Here is a 24,469-nt window from a genome sequence, read left to right on the forward strand (position 1 = left end):
TTCCATTCTGTTGTGAACAATTGCCAAGTGGTTTGGAGGTTTGTCCATGTTTTTTTGAGAATGTAATTTCTGTTTCAAGAAATGAGCCAAAACAATGGAGAAAAAGTGTAATTTAGTGCTGATCTCACAAAAAACATGAAGCGAAATTACAGACTGGGTCAAGGAAACACAGCGTGATAAATCTAAAGAGCCTCGTTCTGACATTATGCCGTAAGATGGTTATCATAAAGATTAAAGTAAAACGTCTGAAGGAGATCTTCATATTTAAGACCTAAATACGTCTTAAATTCTGCACGCTGTCTTGACTTGTAACCATTGAACCTTTTGTGTATGGCATCTTAAATCAGCAGACATGCGGCAGAATGCAAACACTAGCCTGATAAGACACTGTATTGTTCAATCAGCGCATTCCTGCAGGTTCATTCTGTATTTGAATACATTTTTTCACGCAATGCTAAAGAACCATGATTCAAAGACTGCTAATTGCTTTCATTCAGACAGGACGCACAAAAATAAATTTGTTTGCTTCTTTAATCTCATCAAGAACAGTTGCGCTTTCATTTTTGTTACTCTGAGATTGTCATCAACATTGCTGCAGAAAAAAAAACATAAGGTCTGGGGAAAAAAGTGAATTAAAAAGATTTATTAAAGTTTGAGAGGAAAAAAAGTGACTTTAAATAGAGATCATAAATTTTGCTACATAACTGGCTGCGTGGTTTCATTAGAGCCATGCAGGTGGTATTCATTTGGCGCTGATGAGACTTGCTGGAGATGTGATAACAAAATAATTTACAACCTGTTGGGAAAAAAAAACAGTCACAAAAAAATTGGGGAGTTGCCGAAGGAATTTTACCACCATCGGATATGGTTAACAGGGAAGTTGTTAGAGCAGAGGTGAGTGCGTGCTTGTTTGTGCGTGCTTGTGGGTGCGTGCGTATAGGAGAAGAATAAGTGGCACCTTTGGATAGCACTTAAATATAGATAATTCCACATACTGCTCCCTGTAATCTAACTTCAGACTAAAATGTGGCAATAAAATATCAATCAATCAAAAGCTTGATTGAAAACATTATAAATGAATGCAAAACAGTGTTTGAAGGAGCTTTTAGCTGACATGAAAATGCTGCTTTGCCTTTGTATATGTAAATATGCAACAGTAGTTAGGGTAGATTTGTTTTTCTGACAGTGAAGAAGGTTTGGTAATGCTAACCTTGTGCATGTACAGTCTTGTGTGTTTTACTTACACAAGATTTTTTTTTTCTTCATTGGGAAAGCAACAAAAATAGTTTCACTAAAATAGATGGGACCATAACGGATCTCATATGGCAAAAAAGAAGAAGTCATTTTATAAAACAAACCAGTTTTACTTGACAGGTTATTGAAATATTTTCTCTTTTCTATGCCCAGCATTTTTAAGAAAAGAATAGTATAGGGTTGTCTTTCAGTTCCATATTTTGATGTGGAGTAATCTAATGCTAATTTAGTAAAAGTACCGTAATATGTTGGCGCTGGTTTCTGTAAATATGTTGGTAATACTTTTGTGAGGTCAAATCCATCTTTTTTTACTATGCATATTTGAAACCTTTAACATTGCTTTGACATACCGTAACTCTTCAACTGTTTCTGCAATCAACATTGATGCAAACCCGTTTTTCTCCGCGACAGAATCAGCTGATTTACATTGCTTGCATGAGCACTTCACTACTGTAAAGTGTTGCATATCAACGCAAAGATGCTTTTCTCTGCATCTGAATCCGCTGGAATGACATTAGTAGCATAAACGGTTTAAGAGTTACGGTAGTCAAAGGAATGTCAACGCGGGAGTTAAAGCTCTGGTGTTAAAGGGTCTATTTAGTGTTAAATGAAGAGCAGCTGCTAAATTGTCCTACGTTTGGGTAGGCAACAAATACATCACCAAGTCAAACAATGACTTTAGAAAACCTTCCTAGATTTTGTCACATTTACAAAAAAAAAATAATAAAAAATACAGTGGCTGGGGAGTGAGGGGTGGTGGTCAGAAAGGTTGTTCAATATGGCAACTAAATGGCTTAAGTTGGGTAGTAGACATACTCCATCATGTGTTGTGCTCCATAGTAATACAACACACACAGGAATTTATATTTCTAGTGAGATGTGATGAAAGGTATGGTGCTATAATCCATGGGTCCATTTAGCTGCAGATGCATGAAACCACACATAGTTTCCTTTCATTTTACCATGTTTTCCTTTGTGTCTTTGTCTTAAATCTGTGGAGTTTATCGAACAAAGATAAAGTACAAACTCACAGCAGATATATTTCCCATTTTTTCTACTTTGATTTTAGTTGATAAAATATTTTTTTAACTTTAGACTACATCACAGAGATCATCCTATGGAATGTTAAGGTTAAAAGTGTTTACAATTCAACCGATACCTACGTTAAACACACATCCCTATTCTCCCTATACACTAAATTTATAGAAGAAAAGCTTTTTATAATAACCAGGTGTTGTTATTTGCAAATGCTTAAGGGAAAGTATCATTTACAGATGAAAATGACCAGAAATTCTTGCGCCCTGAAAACAATATAATCAAATCAGAGGTTCCAACAGACATTCAACTGCATATACAGACTCAGAGGACATCATACATTAAACAACCAGTTTTTGAAATGTGAGCTTTCAGAACAATTTCAGAGAACATCCTATGCTATATTTAATTTACTTTGAGACTACATAGTGTTATGTCATAAAAAGGATGACTTTTTTTAAGTAGAGTATAACCAAATATTTAAAAGTAGATTTTTCTTTCCATAGGAACTAAGTAATTAATACTATTACAAATATAAATAAATGAATAAATAAATGCACAAATGAATAAAACCCAAACAAAAATTTTAAAGGAAAATAAACATTATATACAAAATAATACAGGTCTATTTAGTGACATTCAGGAAAGAAAATTGAGATGAAAGCTGAAATTCATTCCAGTTTGCTCTCTTTAGTCTTTAGTTTTTTTTTTTCTTTTTTTTTAACATCTTGTCCATCCTTTTGCAGTTGTCTTCACTGGGGCTTCATTCTTGTTTTCTCAAAGTCTTTCTTGAGTTTAATCATAAATGGTGATTCCTGCAAAAAAAAAAAAAGAGTCTAAATAAGCAGCAGGACAGTCAAAGAGAGAAGTTGAAACAAACGTTTTATACAACTACGGTGATTGAAGAATCATCGAAAACTGAAAAAAAGGTAAGAACTACTGCTACTGCACCAGGAAATGCAGATTTATCTTTGGGAAAAGTCTAAGACGAAGAACTGCATTTTTTGAAGGTTTAAGCTCCTTGTCTGTAAAATGCAGTTCATAACTGTAAAAAAAAAAAAAAAATTAAACAAGAAAAGTTTGATGTGTTAAAAAGATCATAGGAACAACTTTTTCATCAGTTTGCGTTCACCAAAATTAGACTAATTCTTTTTCCCCATCAAATTAAAACTACTAATTTTTTTCAGTACTGTCAGTTTTTGGTGCTTTTCCACTTTTGCAAAGCAACATACTATCATCGTTGACTTATTCTGCAAAGCAAACCCACAAAGGAGGATTTATGTGAAGCTTGTGCTAATTTAAAGGGTGAATTCAAAGTGATGAAATAGCTGCACATACCAAGACTTTTGTTTTCATAGACAGAAAAGTCGAGTGGGAAGGCGAGCTGGTGTGGGAAGCGGGAGACACGGACCACTTGTAACACTCACTAGACACAAGAACACAACCAGAGAGTGGCTTGCTTTTACTTACGCAGATACAACTGCACTCACAGCAGAGCTTACATCTTCTTCCAGCCTAATGACATATTTTCAGTTTTTTCTTCTGGGCCTCATTGAATAAAAGACTTAATGTTAGCAAGTGCTGTCATTTGTGTTTGTATATCAACCTTTCCGCGGCGCAGTGAACAAATAGTGATAGTTTCCTGTGAAAAAGGCAGTCTTTGTAGCTCTGTAGTCGGAATGCTCAGTTTTCAATGTTTTGTAACATTGTGATTTACTTCCAGCTTTACTGTCGCACAGCAAAACCAACACCTCCACACCCACTCAAGAGTGTGAGTGATGAATTACTGCTGCTGCGAAGCAGCCACAAGCAACCCTTTGGTTTGGTGTGCTCTGCCTGTTCTTGGTTCTTGTGGTGGGAGGACTATGTTGTCATGCAATTTCACTCCAATACCTCAACACGACATTGTGTTTTTGCCAATAAACACTTTTAAATGCTCCACACTAGTTTAAAAAAGCTATGTTAATGCTTAAAGTCCCACACTGATTGTCTTTTGATCTATTGTAAAAGCGTTTCCAGTGGTTTTTTACTTATGATTAAGCCATTTTAGGCCAAAATCAAAAAAATAAAAAACTGTTGTTTTCCAGGGTTTCAGCGGAGCGGCAGGAGTTCTTTAGAAATTTGCCTCTGCGTTGCGGGTGAGACTGTTGGTGTACATGGATCTAATTGTCTACAAGGGAATGGAGTGGAGCAGGGATTTTGTGGTTCGCCCAGAGTATTTTCTACATAACAAATACAATCCTTGATCATCAGCTCCTGATTTACAATGACTTGAATAGAGAAATACACAGAAATGCAATTTTAAGCTTAGTTTTTTTACCTTAAGCTAAGCTTAGTCTTACCTCTGATATGGCGTCTTCAAGCTGCTTCAGCTCCTCATAGTGGTCACGGGAGTCTCTTAAAGGCTGAACCATGATCTCCTCTATTTGAGGAAAAAGCTGAAACAAAAATAACACAATAAACATTAGTTAATTGCATTAAATAGTGTCTCTCAGTGAAAAATGGTGGTAGTAACATGAATCTACCTTCATGACTGTCTCAAACATGGGAATCAGCACAAACTTGATGAATCCAATCTGTGCAGTGGGTTTGGTGACTTTATCTCTGTCCATGAAAGGGGCCACTGGGAGGCCCTCGGACTTCTCCCTGTCGCTCTTAAATGACCACAGCACCATCCAGTCAGTATTCTCAGCTTTTTCTTCAAGCTGACACTCGTGGTTAATGTGAGTTACCTGCATGAAATACTCTTCCAGCAAACAGTCCACCCATGGCTCAGCAACCTCGGCTGGTCTCACCTCGTTTGAAATATCACAGCACTTGATCATAACCGTTTTAAGCTGAAAACGCACAGATAAGTGTAAATAAACATTTAATATGCTTGCAAGCAGACGATTAAAGAAAACAAACCCTATCTAGCCTATTTAGTAAGGCTCTGACATGGATTTGGTGCACTGGGGTTCTGTCCTCTATTCTCATTTAATTCTTCTCTCCTCTATTCTTGATCATTTATTTATTATTTAGTTCTCCATGCCTCTGTTTGGTGCAGTGTGATTGATGGAGGAGCGGGAGCGATTCCAGAATCAAGTTGGCTCGTCTGTAATTTTCTACCTGGCCGTGGACCTCGCCTCTGGCTCGTCTCGCGCCCCTGACGCTCCTCGAATTCTATCTGGATGAAGCCAATCTGCTATTCAAACATGTAGTGTAGTGTTAGATAAGCCAATTCTGCTCTAAGAGTTCTGGTACATCGCCTCTCCATCCTGGAAGACGATCCCCCCTTCATATGGACATCCCTGAGGTTTCGCTTTTTTTTCTTTACCGAGAAGGAGGGTCTAAGGGCAGGGATGTTAAGTTTAGCTTAGTCTATATAGTTTAGTTTAGCAATTACATGTTGTATTCTCTAACTGATTTCATGTTCTTATATAATTACCAGTATGAAGCCCATTGAGACAACTATGTTTTAATATTGTACTACATAAATAAAATTGAGTTGAACTCAACTTTGCAAGCAAAACGTGTACATACACTTGCCACGTGCTCTTCATTGGTGAAGTCAAAGTGATCCACATTTAGCTTAAAAGTCTCAAGTATTTCCCCGTGTCTGGCCATGTCGGTGGCCAGAATGAGAGTGATTATTCCCTGGAAACACAAAAGTATCACATTTTTTTGGCAATCAAAGAAGTTTTGAAATCACCAAAGAAATTCCATGTCCTGTCAGCCTTAGCTACAAGAAATCCATTCTTCTTCAAATCAGTGGACTAAGACTAATATTGCAAAAATAAAAGTCTGAATTTTTCATCATATTTAGCACCCATTCTGATTATGTATTTTCCACACTATAAGGTGCACATAAAAGCCTTAATTTTTTTCAAAAAATGAATGTGTGCCTTCTCCAGAGCACCTTAAATATGGATTAATTCTGGTTGTGTTTACTGCTGTCGAAACAATTTTGAGACAATGTGTCAGAATATCAGCCTGTTTGCTCATGTGGTACTAACAAGGTTGGGGGTTAGTAAAGTCACAGGTACGTTTGTTTTAGCTGTATCTGTGGTTTTTTTTTACATTTTCCAAACAAGGTCGGGAGTTACAGGTTTTTGAAATACACTAGCGCGGCTAAAGTGCATCTGTATTGGACTGTTTTTTTTTTTTACATGTTACTATCAAGGTTGCGAATTAGCATTTTCTGCCCTACAGTTTGGAAAATATGGTATATTTTACATTTCTGAGTTTTTAACATGATTTTTTTTTAGTCATTAAGTACTAAAATGTCAATTAAAAAAAGAGGTAAAAAGCCAGATGTGTCAAAGAAAATGCAACCAAATTGTGAGCTAAAAAACTTTAAGAACATAAAGGTAGTATCTTTGTAATAAAAAAAGGTAAACAAAAGGTTTTAGCTTGTCAAGAAACAGGTATAAAGGTAGTTCTAGATTCTGAACATCAACAATAAAGTTTAAATATTTGCAAAGATTGAGTTGTTCATAATTTCAGTATTAGTTATTTTATATTTCTGAAATTTAAAGTTGTGAATTCAAACAAAAAGATATACAGTACATGTGCATTTGAATCATCTAGTCCAAAGGTGACTCTGGCTGTCACGAAAAGGCAATTTAAATTTTTAGCCCTCTAAGTAGAGTGCCTTCAAGATAAAATGATGACACTGAATAGCCAGGGCATGTAATGCCACATCTAGTAAAACATTGGAGATTTCACATCCCACCTGGCGGATCTTTTTGAACGCTTCTGGATCCACGTTGGCAAAGATGTTACACTCAGGAAGAGAAAGTATCTGAAAGGCCACGGCACAGTGATGGTTCTCCAGGGGGGAGATGTCGTTGTAGCGTACTGCCAGCTCTGTCCGAGCATTGATTTGGTACCTGATAGATGGACGACAGCGTTTAAATGGATGGCTTGAAGATGGCTAGATAGTCCATTCTCTGGGATTTTCTACTGATAAGAGGGGTTCTCACCAGCTTGAAGCCCATCCAAAAACAACACGATTATCTCAATCAGCTTGTTTTCATACCTGATCTCGATTGAAGCTGAACTAGTTTCACAGTTCATCAACAACAATAGGGGGTCAATAGGCCTTCGCACTGCTGTGCCTCTCAACACTTTTGCGAATAGAATAGTGAATCTTACGTGTTGTTGTAACCAGGGTGGTCCAGGTCATGGCACACTGCAGCTGTCATTAAAATTCCCAGATTTGTGAGAGTCAGCTTCTCCTGAACAAGGAGAGGTACTGTCAGGACAAGCAGAACTTACCTTGGGCAGAAGGTGTGGATCATTCAGATGAATAATACCCTAAAGAAGCATTCATACACATAAAAAAGTTGGCCCAATACCTGCAGGTTGCAGAGGTGGATCATGCCATACATCATTTGACTAACACAGAAGCAGTGGCGAAAGTTATGGAAGGGGTTGTTGCGGTAGTTCTCCTGAATTGCCAACTGTAAGACAGATAATTACCCATTTTATCTTTTTATTAGAAACTCTTTATTACATTTTTTTAAAATTAGGTCTGCCACTCCTTTATGGTAGCACAACTGTAGTTTTGGTGAAACTAAACTAATTGCAGTGCAACCATACCAGCCAGCGCTTCAGTGTGATGGGGTTCATGTTAAATTCCTTCACTAGGCCCAAGTCGTGGTACATGTACTCCAGACAACTCAGCATCTACCGCCGCAAAGACAAAGAAAGAAATAAAGCCAACATTTGGTCACATGGATGGTACAGAGTAGTAATAGATGATGAAGATCAACAAACCTCATTGTGTTCCCAATGCCAGACATCAAATGTTGGCTTCTTTAACGCATCAATGGTCTCCTGAGAGAGTGTGTACTATATGTTCCACAACAGTATAGTCATTAGAACACTGAAAGAATTTAAAGAACTGAGAAGTCTCCACAGCTGTATGTGTCTCAGATACCTTTGGATAACTGGGGACATCTCTTCTTGGAGTGACCTTCCTGCCATCGTCTAAGAGGGTTGATTTGCAGGGACAGTTTACCCTGTGATGGCAACAGACACCTTAAAAAAAGTCATTATGTTGTGATGTACAGGATTCAACTCCATGAGGGACTTCATGTCACCTGCCACCGTGTTTCGTGCTCATCTCATCTTGAAGTTTCCTCAGATCGTTTTTGCACTTCTCAATTTCCACAACTTTCAGACCCTCCACTAAAAAAACACAAATAAACAATGCATTGATGTTTAAGACATATTTGGTTATAATGGTTCTGCTGTGGTGTGTTCCGCTGTCTGCAGCACTCACGTTCCACTCTCTTCTCCAACACTGCCAGTCTGTTGATGACCTCAGTCTTCAGCTCCTTAATCTGAAAAGCTCTATCAGGGAAAAGCAAAACATGAAAATGGATTACTGGGAAATTTTTGTGTATGACTGACCTCCCAAGAGTCGACTTTGTGAGAGCAGACTGCGTGACTAAGAGGAGGGCTTAAGTCATAACATAAAAAGGTGTTACCTGCTGAACTGCTCGGCCACCTGGGACAGCACATTCTCAACCAGGTCTTCCTTGTCTGCGAACACACACAAAAAAACCCTGACTTTGAACCTTGTTACATTGTAAGACTTTATTATGGAGAAGAAAAAGCAGAAGAAACTCTACCTCCAGGCTGAGCGGTAGACAAAGGGACAACTTTATACAAAGAGCTGTGAAAGAATCAAATGATCATTCATTAGAATTACAAATGATCTCTTTTGTTGTCTCCTTACAAAGATGTGCACTTTCACATGAGAAAAAAGAAAAGAAAATAGGAACCACACCATTTAAATATCAATAATAAAGGTAACTAACTAACTAAAAATAAGATATGTTGGAGACTTGTAACTTTAGATTTAACAAGCAACACAAAAATAAAACGTTTGTATGTTACTTTGGAGAGTTGGCAGGCATGGTAGGATCGATGGAGACCATTGCACCTTCTGGACCCACAAGTGTGATGGCCGTATTCCTGTAGTCAGAGCATGTCTTTTGGTCATTCGATCTAATTTCTACCCATATCCACTGTTTACTTTATTTTTATTTTTACTAATCTGCAGATATATTTTTATTTTTGAAAAAGGTTTTTGTGTTTGCATGGCTTAAAGTTAGGCTTGTCCCAAACAACAAACAGCACATTTACAGTTTGGTCTTCATTACACTCAGGTTGATGTGTGTTTGCCTGTGTTCCACTCTGATTTACATGTCCCCTGCTGCTTGTTTCGACTAAAGTTCTTTTCACTGGTGAAAGCACAGGATACTGGGGGAAAGCACAAAATGCTGCTTTTGTCATTCATCGTTGCTTTCTTTGATGTGCCCTGCTAATGCAGCCTGTCCTTTTGATCACTGTGAGACGTGTTCGATATTCATCACATTCACTGTGTTTCTTAACCTTCATTTGTATTTTTGCTGCAGTTTTCCAAAGCGACGTAAATGTAAAGCAAAGACAAAAAAAACAACAAAAAAATCAAAACAAACCTGGGAATATTGGATGAGGAACATAGAAGCTCTTTGATGTCACACGAATTGCAGTGCCGACTGAACAACACCTGAAATATAAAAAGTGTTCTTTTATTGATTGGTAAGAATACATAGGCTCCACTACCTTTTTATTCTCAATACTTTGTCATCTGTATAGTTCAAATATAATTCATGAGGCTTTCATATGTTATGCAAACATTTTCATTTATCACAAATATATATTTCTAACAAATAAATCGGTCCAGCTGGAAGGCTCACTGCAGTGTCATCTGCAGCCCTCTACTTGAAACACACTCTATCATCAGATCAGCAAGAGCTCCACTTGCATGACACTAAAGCTTATGCGTCTGCTGTTCTTACTCTGTGAGCAATCAGCTGTATATTTGTTTTTTTTTCCAATGGTCCAATTATACCATGTCTTAAAGAAATGAAAGGTGCTTTAAGCATTTTACAAGGAGGTGTTTGCTTCTGTCAGTAACACCTGTAAGACTAACCCAATTTTAGCTCCAGCTCAGGTGGGGATATTCTACAGGGAAAAGCTGCTGTTCCGTCTTGGATATGGAAATAGAAAGGCTTCATTATTGTCATGCTTGTTTGGAGTTCATTTTGCAATTAGGTTTTATGTAAATACACACTCAGATTATTTCTCAAAACCTCTCAAACAATTTTAATTTACTACCAAACTCATAGAAGTTGAAAAAAATGGTTTGGATCATCAAACAAACAAACCAAAAAAGTAATTAATTATCGCTTTTTTTATTTTTACCTGCATAGTTCATGTAAACAAATAGGTTTATTCTGGACGTGTGGCACACAGTTTTAAATGTCATTTCACAATCACTGCAGTCCTGTTAGTTTAAATTATGCCACTCATTACTATTAAGCTGAAGTCTTTCCTATCTATCTAAGTGATATTTAAACCAAAAACACACATTGCTAAGCAGAAAAAAAAAACATTACCTTATTTAAAGATTTCAGTGAACTTAAAATGAATAGAAAGGAAGCTATCAAAAAATTTATTAAAATGAAACATAAAAATATAGCAATTCCAAATAAAGACACACCTTTTGCATTCTTCCATTTACATCAAGGTAAATGGTTCTGGGGGCGTAACAGGAGGAGCTGGAGCCCATAGTAGTCTGCCTCTTCTCCCAGAGCACCCACCAAGGTTATGGTTTGAAACTTTGCTAAATCTAAAGAGCCAACAGCCAGGATTTTACTTAGCAGGGTTCTGCTTAGTAAAACCATGAATGACATCATGCTATTAGAGACAATTATGTATGTGAAATGAAAAGCATTTTCAAACATTAATATAGCAGAAAAAAAAAACCATCCGCAACAGTTTCTGGTTCCAACGAACATGCAAAAGTAGAGAATGCTTATGTAAAAATGTAAAAGTATAAGACATTAACTTAACTTAACTTTTGTTGTCTGCAACTATTTACAAGTGTAACATTACATTATGTCTCCTCAATATGAAAAAAAAAACATCTCTCCCACTTAAAAAAGTTTTTTTCTAATATATACACAGAAAAATATTGGAAAGTGTCAGTGCATCTGTTGTTCAACTCACAATATCAGCGATGCGTCGTCCCCCGCAATGACTGGAAGTGATGTCCTGGGTGCTGAGAGTGCAGCTGACTCACTCACACACAGAAGCTTAGATAAGCCCATGCAAATTGAAATCTGTGGGGAGGAGAGGATGGTTATGAGTGATGTACCTGGTCATGAAGGCCATGTGATAGATCTGGAGTACTGGTGACAACATATAAACCCCACAGTGGTTGCTATGGCACTTGTTATGTGCAGAAAAAGGGAAAATCTCCTATGATGACAGAAGCTTTATCTGTAACACTTTAACAATGAGAATGGATGGTAAGATATGTTATTTCTGAACATATTAGGTTACAATTGAAATCTCAAATATGCCTTAAAGGCGGACAATATAAATATCAGTTCGTAAGATAAAAGTGACAAAATGAAATGTTTTCCTACAAGACAGTCACTTTATTCAACTGAAAAATTTACACGTACAAGTTAGGGTTAACACGATATTTCTAGAGGCATAACAAGGCCACAAAAGGATGTAATTTCATGTAAAAAGGATCATACATCGTCTCAATTTAATACAATTTGGACTCCTCCACACCCACTTGTGGTACACCAACACACTCAATATTTTTTTTTTTTTTACTCTCAGTTGTGATGCCATTCCCAAGAGTCTAATTACTTCCCACATTTCCACGATCTTCTGCAACCCTGGAGAAAACGTGGAACATGACCGGACAGAACGTAGGACCATGTGTCATTGGGAGCAAGGTAAGAATGACCCACTTTTATTACCTTTTTGTCTTGTTGGAAAGCATGAATGATTCTGGATTTTGCTTGCCTGCTGTTATGTGAGTGGGCAGGGATCCAGGATTATTCATGAGTCTGTGCGACTGTGAATGAAGACAACGGCAACAAGATCAAACCGGGAGGACCACATTTGGTTGCATAATCATTAGATTCACACTTTCAGTGATAGAAGATAAAAAGACAAGTTGATTACATTTATGCAGATTTTTATTTCAAAAGGCACCCAGCTGTGCTTCTGATGGGATCTTTTTATGCTCGGGATGGAGACACTTTATGTGTGCTTTCAATTGTATCTTTATACTTACACTTAACTCAAAGTACTCTTTGGGGGACTTTTTTTTTTCAGATCATCTCAAGGTAATATACCTACAGTTGTGTTGTACATTTTGGAAATCCCTCCTTTTGGCTTCTATTCCTGCTTGTGCAGGGTCACAAGGTTGCTGGAGCTTATCCCAGTGGATTCAAGGCAAAGACATAGCACTGGATTAAACACATTAACCTAAGTGGCAATTGTGATTTAAAAAAAAACGCATGAAACAAAACCCACAAATACTCAGGTAACATGCAAACTTTGCACTGAAAAGACATAGCCAGGATTCTGGATTTGACCAGGGTATTCTTTCTTCTTAAGGCCCGTACACACCGGGACGAATATTCGCCAGGCGTTATTCGCCAGCGTTTTTCGCCACGTTTTTTGTGTTCACACCCAGGCGATTTTCGCTGACGATGAGCCGAGCGACCATGCAATTTCATTCCCTGACATTAGATGGCGCTTAATGTAAACAGAAATGCTCCTGTACACAAGGTGGCGCTGCGCAACTTTACGCTTCTTAAAGTCGCTTTTCACTCAGAAGAAGAGAGCAAGTATTTACGTGATTGTCAGAATCAAACAAAGAAAACATGAATATTTCAAGCACCAGTAGCTCCAACTGGTGCTTGGTTCGGGGATATTGTAGAATGTCCTTCATTATTTCTTCGCGGCAGTGTAGACGCTACTTGGCGTCTATCTTCTTCGCTGGTATGTGTGCTCAGCAAGGCGGTTTTGTGTTTGAGCGCCCCCAAGTTGTGTTTTACTGTAACTTCAGAAGCTCCAGACACGTGTGCAAAAGCGCCAATCTCATTGGTCGAGTAGATTTCGACGCGATGCGTCGAAAAAAAAAAACGAACCCGAGGCGTTTTTTTTTTTTGACGCTTCGACGCCTGGCGTTTTTTCGCGTCTGTGTGCACACTCTCATTGGTGCCCTTTGTTTAGTCACGAGGCGTTAAACGTCGGCGAAAATCGCCGGCGAAATTCGTCCCGGTGTGAACAGGCCTTTAGGGTGTATTCAGAGTGGAAAGGTCCATGCACTGAAAAAACGGGAAAAGTGGGGTTGTTCAATTTACAAATAGTAAACATGTTTGTTTAATATGAACAAATTATGTTTACCTTCGAAACATAATATAATCTTGAAAATCACACATAATTTCTTGCTGAGTTACTTTTATATATTTAAATCATGTTGACAAAACATGAAATAGTTATGCTTGATCCTTTGCCCCTTAATTTTGGATAAGTAAACCCCATCGGTGAAGAAGCATTCCAGGAGGGGAAACTTTGCAGTCAGCCATTTTAGAGAAGCTACAAGCACCTGCTCTGGCTGGAGGAACTTAAAAAAGGTAAGTTAATTTACTCTAACAAATTAATTTAAGAAAGTGGAAGGCGTAAATGTATCATTAGTGTTATTTTTTTCCACGGGGAAGAGCTTTGTAATCCACTTTTGTCGTAGTTATCAAAGTTAAGGCTCTGCGCGCCACTTTTGTCCCTGCCGGCCGCAGCCCTCGGACGGCAGGTAGGGGGGAGGTGTGTGTGCGCGGTAAATTGTACTTTCACGTCGCAGGCAGATTCAGCTGTAAACGCGGTGATTTCAAATGATGTACGGGGAAGAGTGGTGAGTAGTTATGCCGTAGGAATTCGCTTTTGACAGAGGGCAGTGGGCGCTGGCGGGCACGGCGTTTTTTTTCCACAGGCAGAAACTCTGCCAGGGGAATTTTCATCGTCACTAAGTGGATTTCTTTTTGCTAAATTCTGCGTTGTGGAGACCGAAATTGAAGGAAAATGTGAGAAGCTATCATTACTATTGTCATTATATAGTTTTTCCATACCGTTCCACCATGAGCTAGTTTAAGGACAGCATTATTTGACCAGCAAACAGCACCGCACTTCTGTCTCAGTCAGCTGTCAATCATTCTCCGTGCGCGTCTCGTGCACAGAATGCGTTTGGTGTGTCCAGTTTACATAAATCTTTGGTTTCAATCAGAGCTTTGTTTTCATTCTATGATGCTGAACATATTTTTTATTTTAGCTTTGAGAGTTTAATTGAGTGAAAATATTCATGTCCTTTTGGAACAAGTGTAAAATGTGTAGTAAAAAGTTGACTGCCTTATAATAATGTCTGTAATCCTACTTCACATATTCCTCCCATTTGTGATAAATTCATATGGGAATCCTTTATGGGTGGGGGGGGATTATCCACTCCCGATCTGCTAGTTTAGTTTTGCAGTTTCCATTTCAAAATTCGCGGGTTCTCACAAGCGTGGTTTGAATCCTGTGGGGGGAGGAGGTGTCTAATGTTCTTTCTGGTCTAATTTCTTCAGAATATTTTTGCAGCTATTTATTTCAAACCAATGCATGTTTAGTTATTAAAATGATACAACAAAGCTGTGGAAGTCTCACTCTCTATATTTATTTGAAATGTAACTAATAAACCTCCGTCCTGATTACAGAGCTCATCACACAACACTTCCAACTGCTCCTCCCTGATCATGCTGGGCTCCATGCTCCAGTCTTCACTGAGTCAGGTGGGTCACCATGCATTTACTATATATTATTGGAATTATTGTCTCCTGGATTGTCATCGAATCGGGAGGTAACCAAGATTGCCAGCCCTACTCTTTACACACACCTTTTATGTAGAGAGATACATACATAATAAATAATGAAATTGATGATTGATCAGTTATCCCACTACCTCTGTTAACATGACACTAAGGATATAATGATTTTGTTAACACAGTAACTATAACATTTATTGATGAGCCAAGAGTAAGAATTGTATTTTTCCAAAGTTTTCATGTGAATTTAAAATTTTTTGACTCTTTGTATTTCAGACTGCTGAACTTCTCGCCAATATAAGCAAGTTCAGGGGTTTATTCAAAGTATAGGTGAGTTGTGTAATCTAGACGCTTTAACTAAACTTCAAATGTGAACTGTGCACACAAATATCTTCTGTGTTCTTCAGAATGAAGACCATGCAGCAATCCAGGAGGCAATCGAGGACACCACGGTGGGAATTTCCCTCCTAATGGAAACTGGCAGTGGTGAGGAAGAGGACATTCTCGTGGTCCACATCTCCCAGGCTGTGGTGGTCGACCCACCAAGTGTCTGAGTGGCAGATGCCAAGGCTTTTTTGGCCTTATTTACAGCACAAATCTGATTACCATCCTCATCTCAGAAACACCTTGTCATGGGGCCGTGACTTTGCTCCTGCTATGATCTCCTGGAGGCCCTTCCCTTCTTGAGCTCTCCCGCTGGTCACAGGTGTTGTGTATTATGTTGATTGGTTTGTCTATTTATGCAGTGTCTGATCTTGTTTCTGTGTCGGAGCGTCTTCGTTCTACGCTCTGGTGTTATGGTTCTCTGGCATTAAAGCCCCTTCGAGTGAACTATTGGATTTGGGTCGTTCTTCCTGCTCTTGGGTTCTCTCCCTTGGACATTCCGTCACACACCTTTGAGGTAATCCAAAAAAAAACTGTATTAGAGTTGTAAGGCAAAGTGGTGTCTAAGGTTTCAGGCTTAAAGATCCGACTCTTTGAATAAAATGACCTTTAAATAGTTTAACTTTTTCCTAAGAAGGGATTCCAGCTGTTTGCTTTGGCTCTGTTATCTTCTGTTTAATAAAAATGGCAAGCCCAATTTATTGTGATTTGTCATTTTATGCTACACTGTAAACATATTTTTCAAGTTTAGATAATAAAAAAGTTAAATCTGAAATTTGTTTTCAGTGTCATATGTTCATTGGATTTTCATAATGCACAAGAAAGTATTTGCTTTAAATAATAATCTGCAATTTTATTTTTCAATTTAAATTTTATTAAAATAATTTATAAATTAAATGAACTATGTAGGTAATTTCAAACAAATAATAGTGTTTTAAATGTTTGAAAAAATTATGGTAAATGACATAATAAAATCTTGTTTGTTTATGTAAAATTATTAGGTGCAGAAACAAAGAAGCATTCATTACAGTAGAACATGATTTTATTATGAGCAATAATTATATTGGTTCAACATGATTTTTTTGCGCGCAACCGCTGTCCATGATTTTTTTATGTCAATCCAACAGGTCTTTTTTTTCAGTGTGGGTCCGGATCGAGTCCCAAACCTTGCACTTGGTCTATGTGCATTTTACAGTTCACTCAGTGAAAATACACATGGTGAGGTGGCTGTTTTAATATATTATAAATTTTGTTAAAGAAAAAAAGAAAAAGTAAAAAACGTCCACATAAAAAACCCTTAGTCGGCTATGGACGTCGGTTAACCTCAACACCACTCAGCGGCCTGTAATGCTTTATGAAAGCTTCGGGTGACACCTATAGGTTGAGAGAAGTATTGCAGTCCAGAATCCCCAAAATAAAACAGGTAAATGAAAAAAGGTAATTTTAAACTAGGATCAAAAGAGATGAAGGCACAGCATAAACATCTGTGATTTTATTGTTACAAAAATACATACCCAGATACATACATTTTTATTATTTTGAGTTTAACAGTGACTCTACTTTGGGGTAAAAAATAAAGTGTGGTTTAATTATTTAACAGAAACAAATTGTTTTTAACCATAAATCTATAAACTTACATATTTACAGGGGTGTGTCATAATATCCAACTGTAAATTGCCTATTGATGCAATATCATAATCATAAAATACTACATTGTGTTGAAAAGACTTATTTTTTTTTCCCTTGAAAAGGTCTTAATCAAACCCAACACAGTAGAACGGTGCAGAACAGAAACAGATGTGACGGATAAGGGGAGCTGGCAGAAAGTGAACTAACCTCTCACCCTCCTGCTTCACATATTCTCACATCAGAGTAACAGACTATATGTTTTACAAGGTGAAAACTAACATCTGCACATGCAGGCATCAGTGTTGTGATGGAGTCTGATCATTCTCATCTGTACATTCTGGCTCCACAGGTAGGTGACTGGTTGGGATGCCTACAGGAGGCCGGATTTTTCTTATTGGGCTGAAACTGCGTGGAGATGAGCCTGGGGAGTGAGCAGGGGAGCAAACAGGGGAGCGGATGGGGCAAAAAGGAGGAGCTGGAAGTGGGTGTGGGAGAGGTTGTGCTAGTGGAGAGGGGCTGCGGGGGTATCTCCGTGGGGCAGACCAGATCGGCCGCTCAGTCCGTTTAGAGGCAGGGGGAAGCACTGGAGCGTAGGTAGGAGGGCTTAGTATTTCTGATTGGAGGACAGCAGTTCCAGAATCTTCTTCCAGACGCTCCAGCGTCTCCTGTAAAAATAATCGCACGTTACACCCCACTCCACCTAACTTCATCTATAAATCAGTCGGTTAAAGACCCACTCCAATCATCTATTGATCTACTTTAAAAACCACTGCTCTTTTAATTATTAAGATGCTGTTTTTAGGGCCCCCCCCCCCCACACACACACACACATACAAAAAAACCCTGTAATTTTCTAGGACATAGTTTCTGCATAGCAACAATAGAATCTCGCTTCTGAGTTGTGGGAAAGCAACCCCAACCCCTTACTGTCACCCATAACGGATGTGATGTATACCAGTTTACTTTGACAGAAACATTTTTAAAGGAACCTTTTGGAGTTTTACACACACAGATCTACAAAGTATTAGGTGGTGTTTCTTCTTTGCAGAAAACACTTTTTATAATTGCGAAACTACTCACATCCTCGTTTAGAACATACAGGGGCATTGGACTCCTTCTCCCCAGAGTAGTTGGTTTGGGTACAACATCAACTGCAAAAGATGTGTTGACAAGTTTAGAGTACTTTCCAAAAAGTTGCATTAAAAAATGGTCACTTTTGCTTACCATCATGCCCGTTTTCACTTTGGTCCATGTAAACCGGAGCGCTTTGAGGAACAGGTCTGTGCTTTTTTCTGTTACAACAAAGAAAAACATAAACACAAGTTAGAAAAAAATACGTTCAACCTAGAAAACTCTTCATCTCTCCTCTTCTGACATGAAGCTACTTTGAATTCAACTCACATTCTTGTGTGAAATGTCAAAGACAATGAAAGGGAAGGTGAAATAAAGGAAGAAGAGATGAAAGTGGAGCTCTCACTTGGAAGGTTTCCAACAGGCACACACAGTCACCAGGGTGATTAGAAGGAAAATGCCCCCAGTGGACAGGATGATGTATAGCGAGCTTCTTCCTGAACCACAGAGAAAAAAAGTTATGTTTAAACTCTCTGTACTGCAATTTTACCTGTTATAAAGTTTTTATTTTTCTGATCATGTTATCATAGTATTTTTAAATATCCCATTTTTTTTCTTTTTGCTCATGTTTTGAAAATACCGCCTTTCAAAATGAGATGAAGCTGTATCTTTAAAGAGACAGAACAGGCCCAGGAAGTGGAGCATGAACACATTATTTTATTTATTCATTTAATTTTTACATTGCTTGTCACTTTAGAAATGCGGCGGCATGAGCTGGAAGCAGTGAACTAAGAGATTTGAGTAGTCACTTCAAGGCTTGCCGTCAGAGCATGCTTGAGAGCCCGTAGGTGTCTGTTCATGCATCACATCACAGTACAGCACAAAGGAAGTCAGAATTATTGAGGTCCACTTAGGCAAACCATCCTCTCCACCTGCTGTAGTTTCCCTCTCCCTCCTCATGAATAACTGTTCTGCCATTGGATGAGGCCGCCTCTGCCTCCCAGCCTGACACGGATCCCCATTGGCGCTCAGTAGCAGAGGCTCTGAGCCAACTCTCATACAATAACAGCAGGGCTTCAGACTTCTTGTAAACAACATTGTTTTAGGAGGCGAGCATTTGTGGGGTGTATTGGTCCGTATGGGACTATAATTGCTTCTTCGGGCCAGAGAAAATTGATGTTTTTTTTCTCCAAGCACTGAAATGTACAATGCATTCATACCCAATGTATTTGCATTTTTTATGTTACTTTACGAAGGTAATGAAGCCCCAAAACTACTGATTTTTGGTGGGAAAAAATGAAATTGGTCAAAATTGGTACAGAGCATACTTTCATACTTTTATACTGATTTTACATAAAAAAGGTATATATTATCATTTTCAAAAATATTATTTTTTAGTTTAAAAATCACTTTTTTATTACAGTAATTAAAACCTTTTAAATTCTCATACTAATTGATTTAATAGGATCTCAGTGATGCACCTACTGTAGACTGTGAGTCTGACAGGGATGCTCTTGGTGCTGCTGATTGAGTTCTCCACCGTGCAGGCGTAGACGTCGTCATCTGACATCAGGACGCGCAAGATGGTCAGCACCTTTTGGTCGGGCGAAAGCAGCAGGCGCGAGTCGTTGGTCAGCACCTTGCCTCCCTTCATCCAGCTGTAGATGGGTTTTGTGCCGTTGTCGTGGGAGCAGTGCAAGTTGAAGTGCTCGGTGTACTCCAGGACAGAGGATGCCATCATCTGGATGTAAGGTTTAGACACAGGAACTGAGGAGGACAAAGGGAGAGGATTTAGGGTTTAAATGTGTAAATGACCACTATCTATTACTTTCATTTGATTTAGACATTCAAGACATGAGAAAAGGTTTGCATACCGTCTACAGTTAGCTCAATGTAGTGCTCCCCTGTGAATGTGTCATCTGTGATGGAGATCTCCACTTCGTATGCACCTTCGTCTGAAAGCTGCAGGTTGTGAAGCAGCAAAGAGCCATTCTCAAACAACACAATGCGATTGCGGTACTCAGGCCTCAGGTTCCCTATGATCTCTGTTCCGATGGACTGAACCACCGTCACAGGCTTCACTTTGTCCCTCTTGAGCTGCCACTTGATGACAGGCTTGTCGGAGCTGGCGCTGGAATAACTCACTGACAGGAGGGCCTCCCTGCCCACCGTGCCCCTCACCACTTGGGTCTGGCTGGTCACGTTCACACCTGAGACCCCTCCTGTAGAAAGAGAAGATTTGAATCTGAAAACAACAAACTGACAAGAAAGATTCTGAAATCATGCACACAAAAAAAACAAAACTAATATAATCAAACATACAAAACCTGTGAGGAAATTGAAAGATGCATAGAAGTATGTTAAAGAATTTATCTTCTTCAATTCATCTCTAGATTTCTTTTCAAATATAAACTTTAAAGCATTGACAAATAATTGTATTGATACAAATTTTACTCAAACCCAAATAAATTGTAAATTTAGCTAAAACTGAGTCAATCTAAACTAGAATTTTCCAGTAAAAGTAGCTCTTTTCTTTTTGCTTTTGCATTTTTAACACTCATGCTTTACCACAACATGAAACATTTATCATAATTTGACCTAAATGTTGTGTGCTTCATTTTCTTCACACTTCACTGGTTGTCAAAAAAATGAACAACAATGGAATGCACACAATTAATAATTATATCCAAATTATTATCAACCTTGATGGAGTAAGGGATTTTCTGCTCAGATCATTTTTCAGGACTTCCTTTTAACCCATTGTTGCCTATTGATGCAAATATGAATCAACCCCCTTCGGTTCCAAAATTATCTTAATGTGGCATCTTCTTTAAGGCAAAAGCATAAACAATTTTTTTTTTAATTACTGGGAATAAATTTAGGGTGACAGGGTTAACATTCCTTCTTTCTGTTTTTTTTTGTGTTCATGTGATGTAAAGTTGCAAAGCAGTAGTTCAGCCTTTTGCTTTTTCTTAATTTTCAATTTCAGTACCATTCGGGTCAAAAAGAATGTCAAGGAATCTGAAAGGAAAGCTCAATATATATTAAAAGATAAACTTTTTTTTAACTTTAGTTTCACTTTTTTTCTTTGGAGATTCACATAAAGAATTCTTAAAAAGTTGTTTATATTCCAAATTTTGTGTAAAATGCAACTTTTTACCTATTCCAGTGGACAGTTCTGCATTGTATTTACTATTCTACGATTTTACTCAGTCCGTGTTTTTCCAGTTCACATCTCAAACACAAATATGTTGCTTAGAAACTCTCCCTGGAGGAATTCCTCATGACCTACTGTGAATCTGTATTGCACTAATTCTGATTTGTGTTCCTCAGTTATTACCCGGGGTCCCTCGTGGTTATCACAAACAAGTGAGTTGTGGACGACGTGTGTACCTTTATAGGCGGCCCTGCCTTGGAAACTAAACAAAGCAGAGCTATTATGTTCACAGCAGAGGCTCCTATAACTCAGCTGTGGCCGGACACATGGAGGTCTAAACATTTGCTTGGCTTTGAGGGGGCATCCCACTGTTAGCCTCAGTGATGGAGAGATCAGCCTCAGAGAGGAGAGCGGGAGAAAAGGAGTGAGCAAGTGACTGTGCACTGTTCACTATTCTTTGCTGCGAGCCAGTTAGCAGGGCATCGCCTCATTGCCTTGGTAACCATTCGGTCCGCTTGACATGGGTTGCCAAGGCAATAAGACAAAGGGCATGATTGTTGAGGCTGGTTTCCTCCCTTGAAAAGAGTGAGAGAGAGGTTGGAGAGAGAAACTCTTTGTCACTGGTGAGGCAGGAGATTGACACGGGATCCAGTGGTTCTGTCTAATCTGGCCTGGTTGGGTAAACAGGTTCTTTGATGTGAAATCAAACGAGACATTATCAAACTTTGAACTTTTATTGAATCACAATTTCCCTCAAATTTAGCCAATCATAGGCTGACACAATGTTCTTTTGACGTCACATTTAACCTTTGCTTCTCCTTTAAACAGCCTCAATAGCCCCTCCAATCTCATTTCAGCTCTCAGTGAAAGGTACTTCCCATGAAGAAAGCTTACAACTTGAGTAATAAAAGCAGAAACATCTGAAACGTTCACCAAGTTCAATCAAAAAAAGAATTTTAACAAGTTATAAAAAGTTGTAAAACTTCCAGAAGTCCATGCTATTGCTGACTAGACAGATACTTACCAATGAAGAGTAGGAGAAGAAACAAGAGGCCTGAGAGTGACAGCAAAGGAGGAATGTCAGTAAAACTGTCGCCTGTAGAGGAAAGCTTCCTCTCCACCTTCATTTTGCGTCCCGGGCAGAGTCTTTCTCCCTCTTAGTGAGCATAGTTTATCCACCCTGGGCACGTCTCTGCAGTGCAACACTCCCTCCGCTGCCTGCCTGTCTGCAACACTGGCCTCTGCCTGGATGAACTGAGCCCCACTCTCCCAACAGCACCCCAGTCACAGCCAACAACAGCCAACTGTGTGTGTGTGAGACAGAGTCGTAGTGTAGATGAGATCCTCACATCCTCTCAACTTTGCCCTTTAAGAAGTAGCTTAAAGAAAAAGATTGTTTTTTATTTTATTTTAAGGCAGCCGTTTGTCTTGAATAGTTCAAGACTTCTTGAAAAGAGTCTTTTTTTATTCCAGAACAAACAACAAAAACTCTGTTCCAACATCATCAAAGTTATAATTCTCAAGCAACTATTAATTTAAAGGAACAAATAAAAGCTTTTGCTCATGCCCACTCTCTTGACTTAAACCTTGTACTAAATCTTTTTGATGGCTTCCCAGCAATAAAAGCAGGACATTCAAAGAAATAAAGCAACAAAGTGGACTACCTTGTCCTCCAGGTGGAGCAGAAGATATGTTGAGGATTAAGCTTATAGAAACCTAAATGTCTATAAGAAAGATGTCTTGTTTTGACATAAACTGTAATATGGAGAAAAAAATCTTCAAGGAGTAAAAATAAGAATTTTTAAATTGAGCACAAATAAGGCGGAGTTTTTCTCAACAAAAGTGAGGCTACTCGTGTTACACACTTATTGCAGTTTGTGTTTCCATGTGAGCCAGTTACATCAGAATACATCTGAACCTAAATCTTTTTCAACTTTGCCAAATCTCGTTTGGAGACAGAGGAAACTTCTTTGCAAGGACTGTTGGAGCCATCGGTCCTCCCAGTGCACAGCGTCTTCAGTGTAGCAAGCGATCAAAGTCTAGCCTTTCCCCTTCACCTCTGCCCTCTTTAAAAGTAGCACATCCCCATTCCTCTCATCTTCCAAAGCTATTTAAGCCAATAGGGACCTTTCATTTATTGATCTTCTAAACCCGTTTTGTCCCTTTCGGGGTCACAGGCTGCCGGAGCTTTTCCCACCCAGCCACTCGTGGACAGAGGCAGGGGACATCCTGGACAGGTCGGCAGTCTGTCGCAGGCCAGACAGACTTTTTCTAGTGAAAAACTAAAGAGTTTACCTGGGTGAATATTTTATCGGAGAAGCTATAATGACGTTTTTAAACAAACAATGTACACTTTTTCTTTTTTTAACTTAGTTCACTCTATGTTTTTACAAACCTGATGTACATAACCCTGCTGTTTTAGGTGAAGTATATGCAGCTTTAAGGTAGTAGTTCTGAAGTTTCTCATTATAGCTCAGCGGTGAAACCGACTTTAAAAAAAAGTCCTTCCTATGAAGGCCAAGCCAGCAGAATAACCACTGGCAAAAGTATAAATGCGCCCCCTGCTGTCTGTCCTAGCTCATGCTTCTCTAATTATCTCCCCAGAGACTGAGAATCTCCTCATGCTGACAAGCTGCTTGACTGATAAAGTGAGGCAGTTTTGTCCTATGATGTTTTCCTAAAATAGTGCAGGTCCAACTAAACATGCTGTAAATGGCAAAGATATTATGTTATGATGTGTTTCAGCTACCATGTGTTTCATGCTGATATCAACGTTCCAACACAATTTCCATGAAAACGTTTCTTTTTATCCCCTACTGTCAGTATTTCAATCTACAGCAAAAGGTGGGAGCTGTGCTATGTTTGGAGGTGTGCATTTTATTGATTGTTCACCCACAGTCATTAAAGAGACAGCAGAGCATGGCCGTGGGCCCCACCAACCCCCTCATGGGACTGGGTAGGAGAAAAAAAAAAGGCGAAATGGGTCTACATCCAACCTAAGCAGGATGTTGATAAAGAAGAGGTGGAGAAAAGATGGCAGCCTGAAAAGGAAGTCTGTGCTCCTGCTTTGCAAAACCACTTCTAACAAGATGTTGGTGTGTCTACAGCTGGTGATACAGCTCCGTCAGAGAGTGCATGTGTGTGTGTGTGTGGTATGTGTGTATGTGCACAAGTGGGAATGAGTAACTTGAGTGAGATGCATGCTGAAGCATGGGTCGTGTTCTTCCTGTGAGAG

At 38.8% G+C, this 24,469-nt stretch overlaps 2 protein-coding genes and 1 long non-coding RNA gene across 7 annotated transcripts; 1 reads left to right on the forward strand and 2 right to left on the reverse strand.

Annotated features, from left to right (window-relative positions):
- Positions 1-628: 628 nt before the first annotated feature.
- pde9ac (phosphodiesterase 9ac) lies at positions 629-11,477 on the reverse strand. 4 transcript variants are annotated; one of them, XM_020708286.3, is made up of 19 exons: positions 11,338-11,477; positions 10,829-10,957; positions 9,762-9,832; positions 9,178-9,255; positions 8,910-8,953; positions 8,766-8,820; positions 8,558-8,628; positions 8,376-8,463; positions 8,213-8,294; positions 8,050-8,124; positions 7,873-7,959; positions 7,629-7,733; positions 7,426-7,508; positions 7,004-7,160; positions 5,812-5,925; positions 5,022-5,126; positions 4,815-4,943; positions 4,632-4,727; positions 629-3,104 (listed from the first exon to the last, which is right to left on the reverse strand). In XM_020708286.3, exons 2-19 carry the CDS (start codon positions 10,895-10,897, stop codon positions 3,042-3,044), a joined length of 1,572 nt encoding a protein of 523 aa, XP_020563945.2. In that variant the 5' UTR covers positions 10,898-10,957; positions 11,338-11,477; the 3' UTR covers positions 629-3,041. The 4 variants fall into 4 exon arrangements, with proteins under 4 accessions (XP_020563945.2, XP_078786205.1, XP_078786207.1 ...); XM_078930079.1 differs by having other exon boundaries at positions 10,829-10,995; positions 11,338-11,465; XM_078930080.1 differs by lacking the exon at positions 629-3,104 and adding an exon at positions 3,594-3,715.
- A 2,140-nt stretch (positions 11,478-13,617) lies between these two features.
- Positions 13,618-16,072, forward strand: LOC105355320 (uncharacterized). The gene is made up of 4 exons (XR_002874518.2): positions 13,618-13,778; positions 14,886-14,960; positions 15,270-15,323; positions 15,401-16,072. It is a non-coding gene; the product is annotated as an uncharacterized LOC105355320 (long non-coding RNA).
- Positions 16,073-16,854: 782 nt separating this feature from the next.
- hepacama (hepatic and glial cell adhesion molecule a) lies at positions 16,855-22,543 on the reverse strand. 2 transcript variants are annotated; one of them, XM_004075417.5, is made up of 7 exons: positions 22,259-22,543; positions 19,952-20,299; positions 19,563-19,844; positions 18,484-18,574; positions 18,231-18,298; positions 18,087-18,157; positions 16,855-17,671 (listed from the first exon to the last, which is right to left on the reverse strand). In XM_004075417.5, exons 1-7 carry the CDS (start codon positions 22,359-22,361, stop codon positions 17,303-17,305), a joined length of 1,332 nt encoding a protein of 443 aa, XP_004075465.1. In that variant the 5' UTR covers positions 22,362-22,543; the 3' UTR covers positions 16,855-17,302. The 2 variants fall into 2 exon arrangements, with proteins under 2 accessions (XP_004075465.1, XP_020563944.1); XM_020708285.3 differs by lacking the exon at positions 18,484-18,574 and having other exon boundaries at positions 22,259-22,542.
- Between the last annotated feature and the right edge of the window lie 1,926 nt (positions 22,544-24,469).

This window comes from Oryzias latipes, chromosome 13, assembly GCF_053564925.1.
Source record: "Oryzias latipes strain Hd-rR chromosome 13, Olatipes_Hd-rR_3.1".
Taxonomy (NCBI): domain Eukaryota; kingdom Metazoa; phylum Chordata; class Actinopteri; order Beloniformes; family Adrianichthyidae; genus Oryzias; species Oryzias latipes.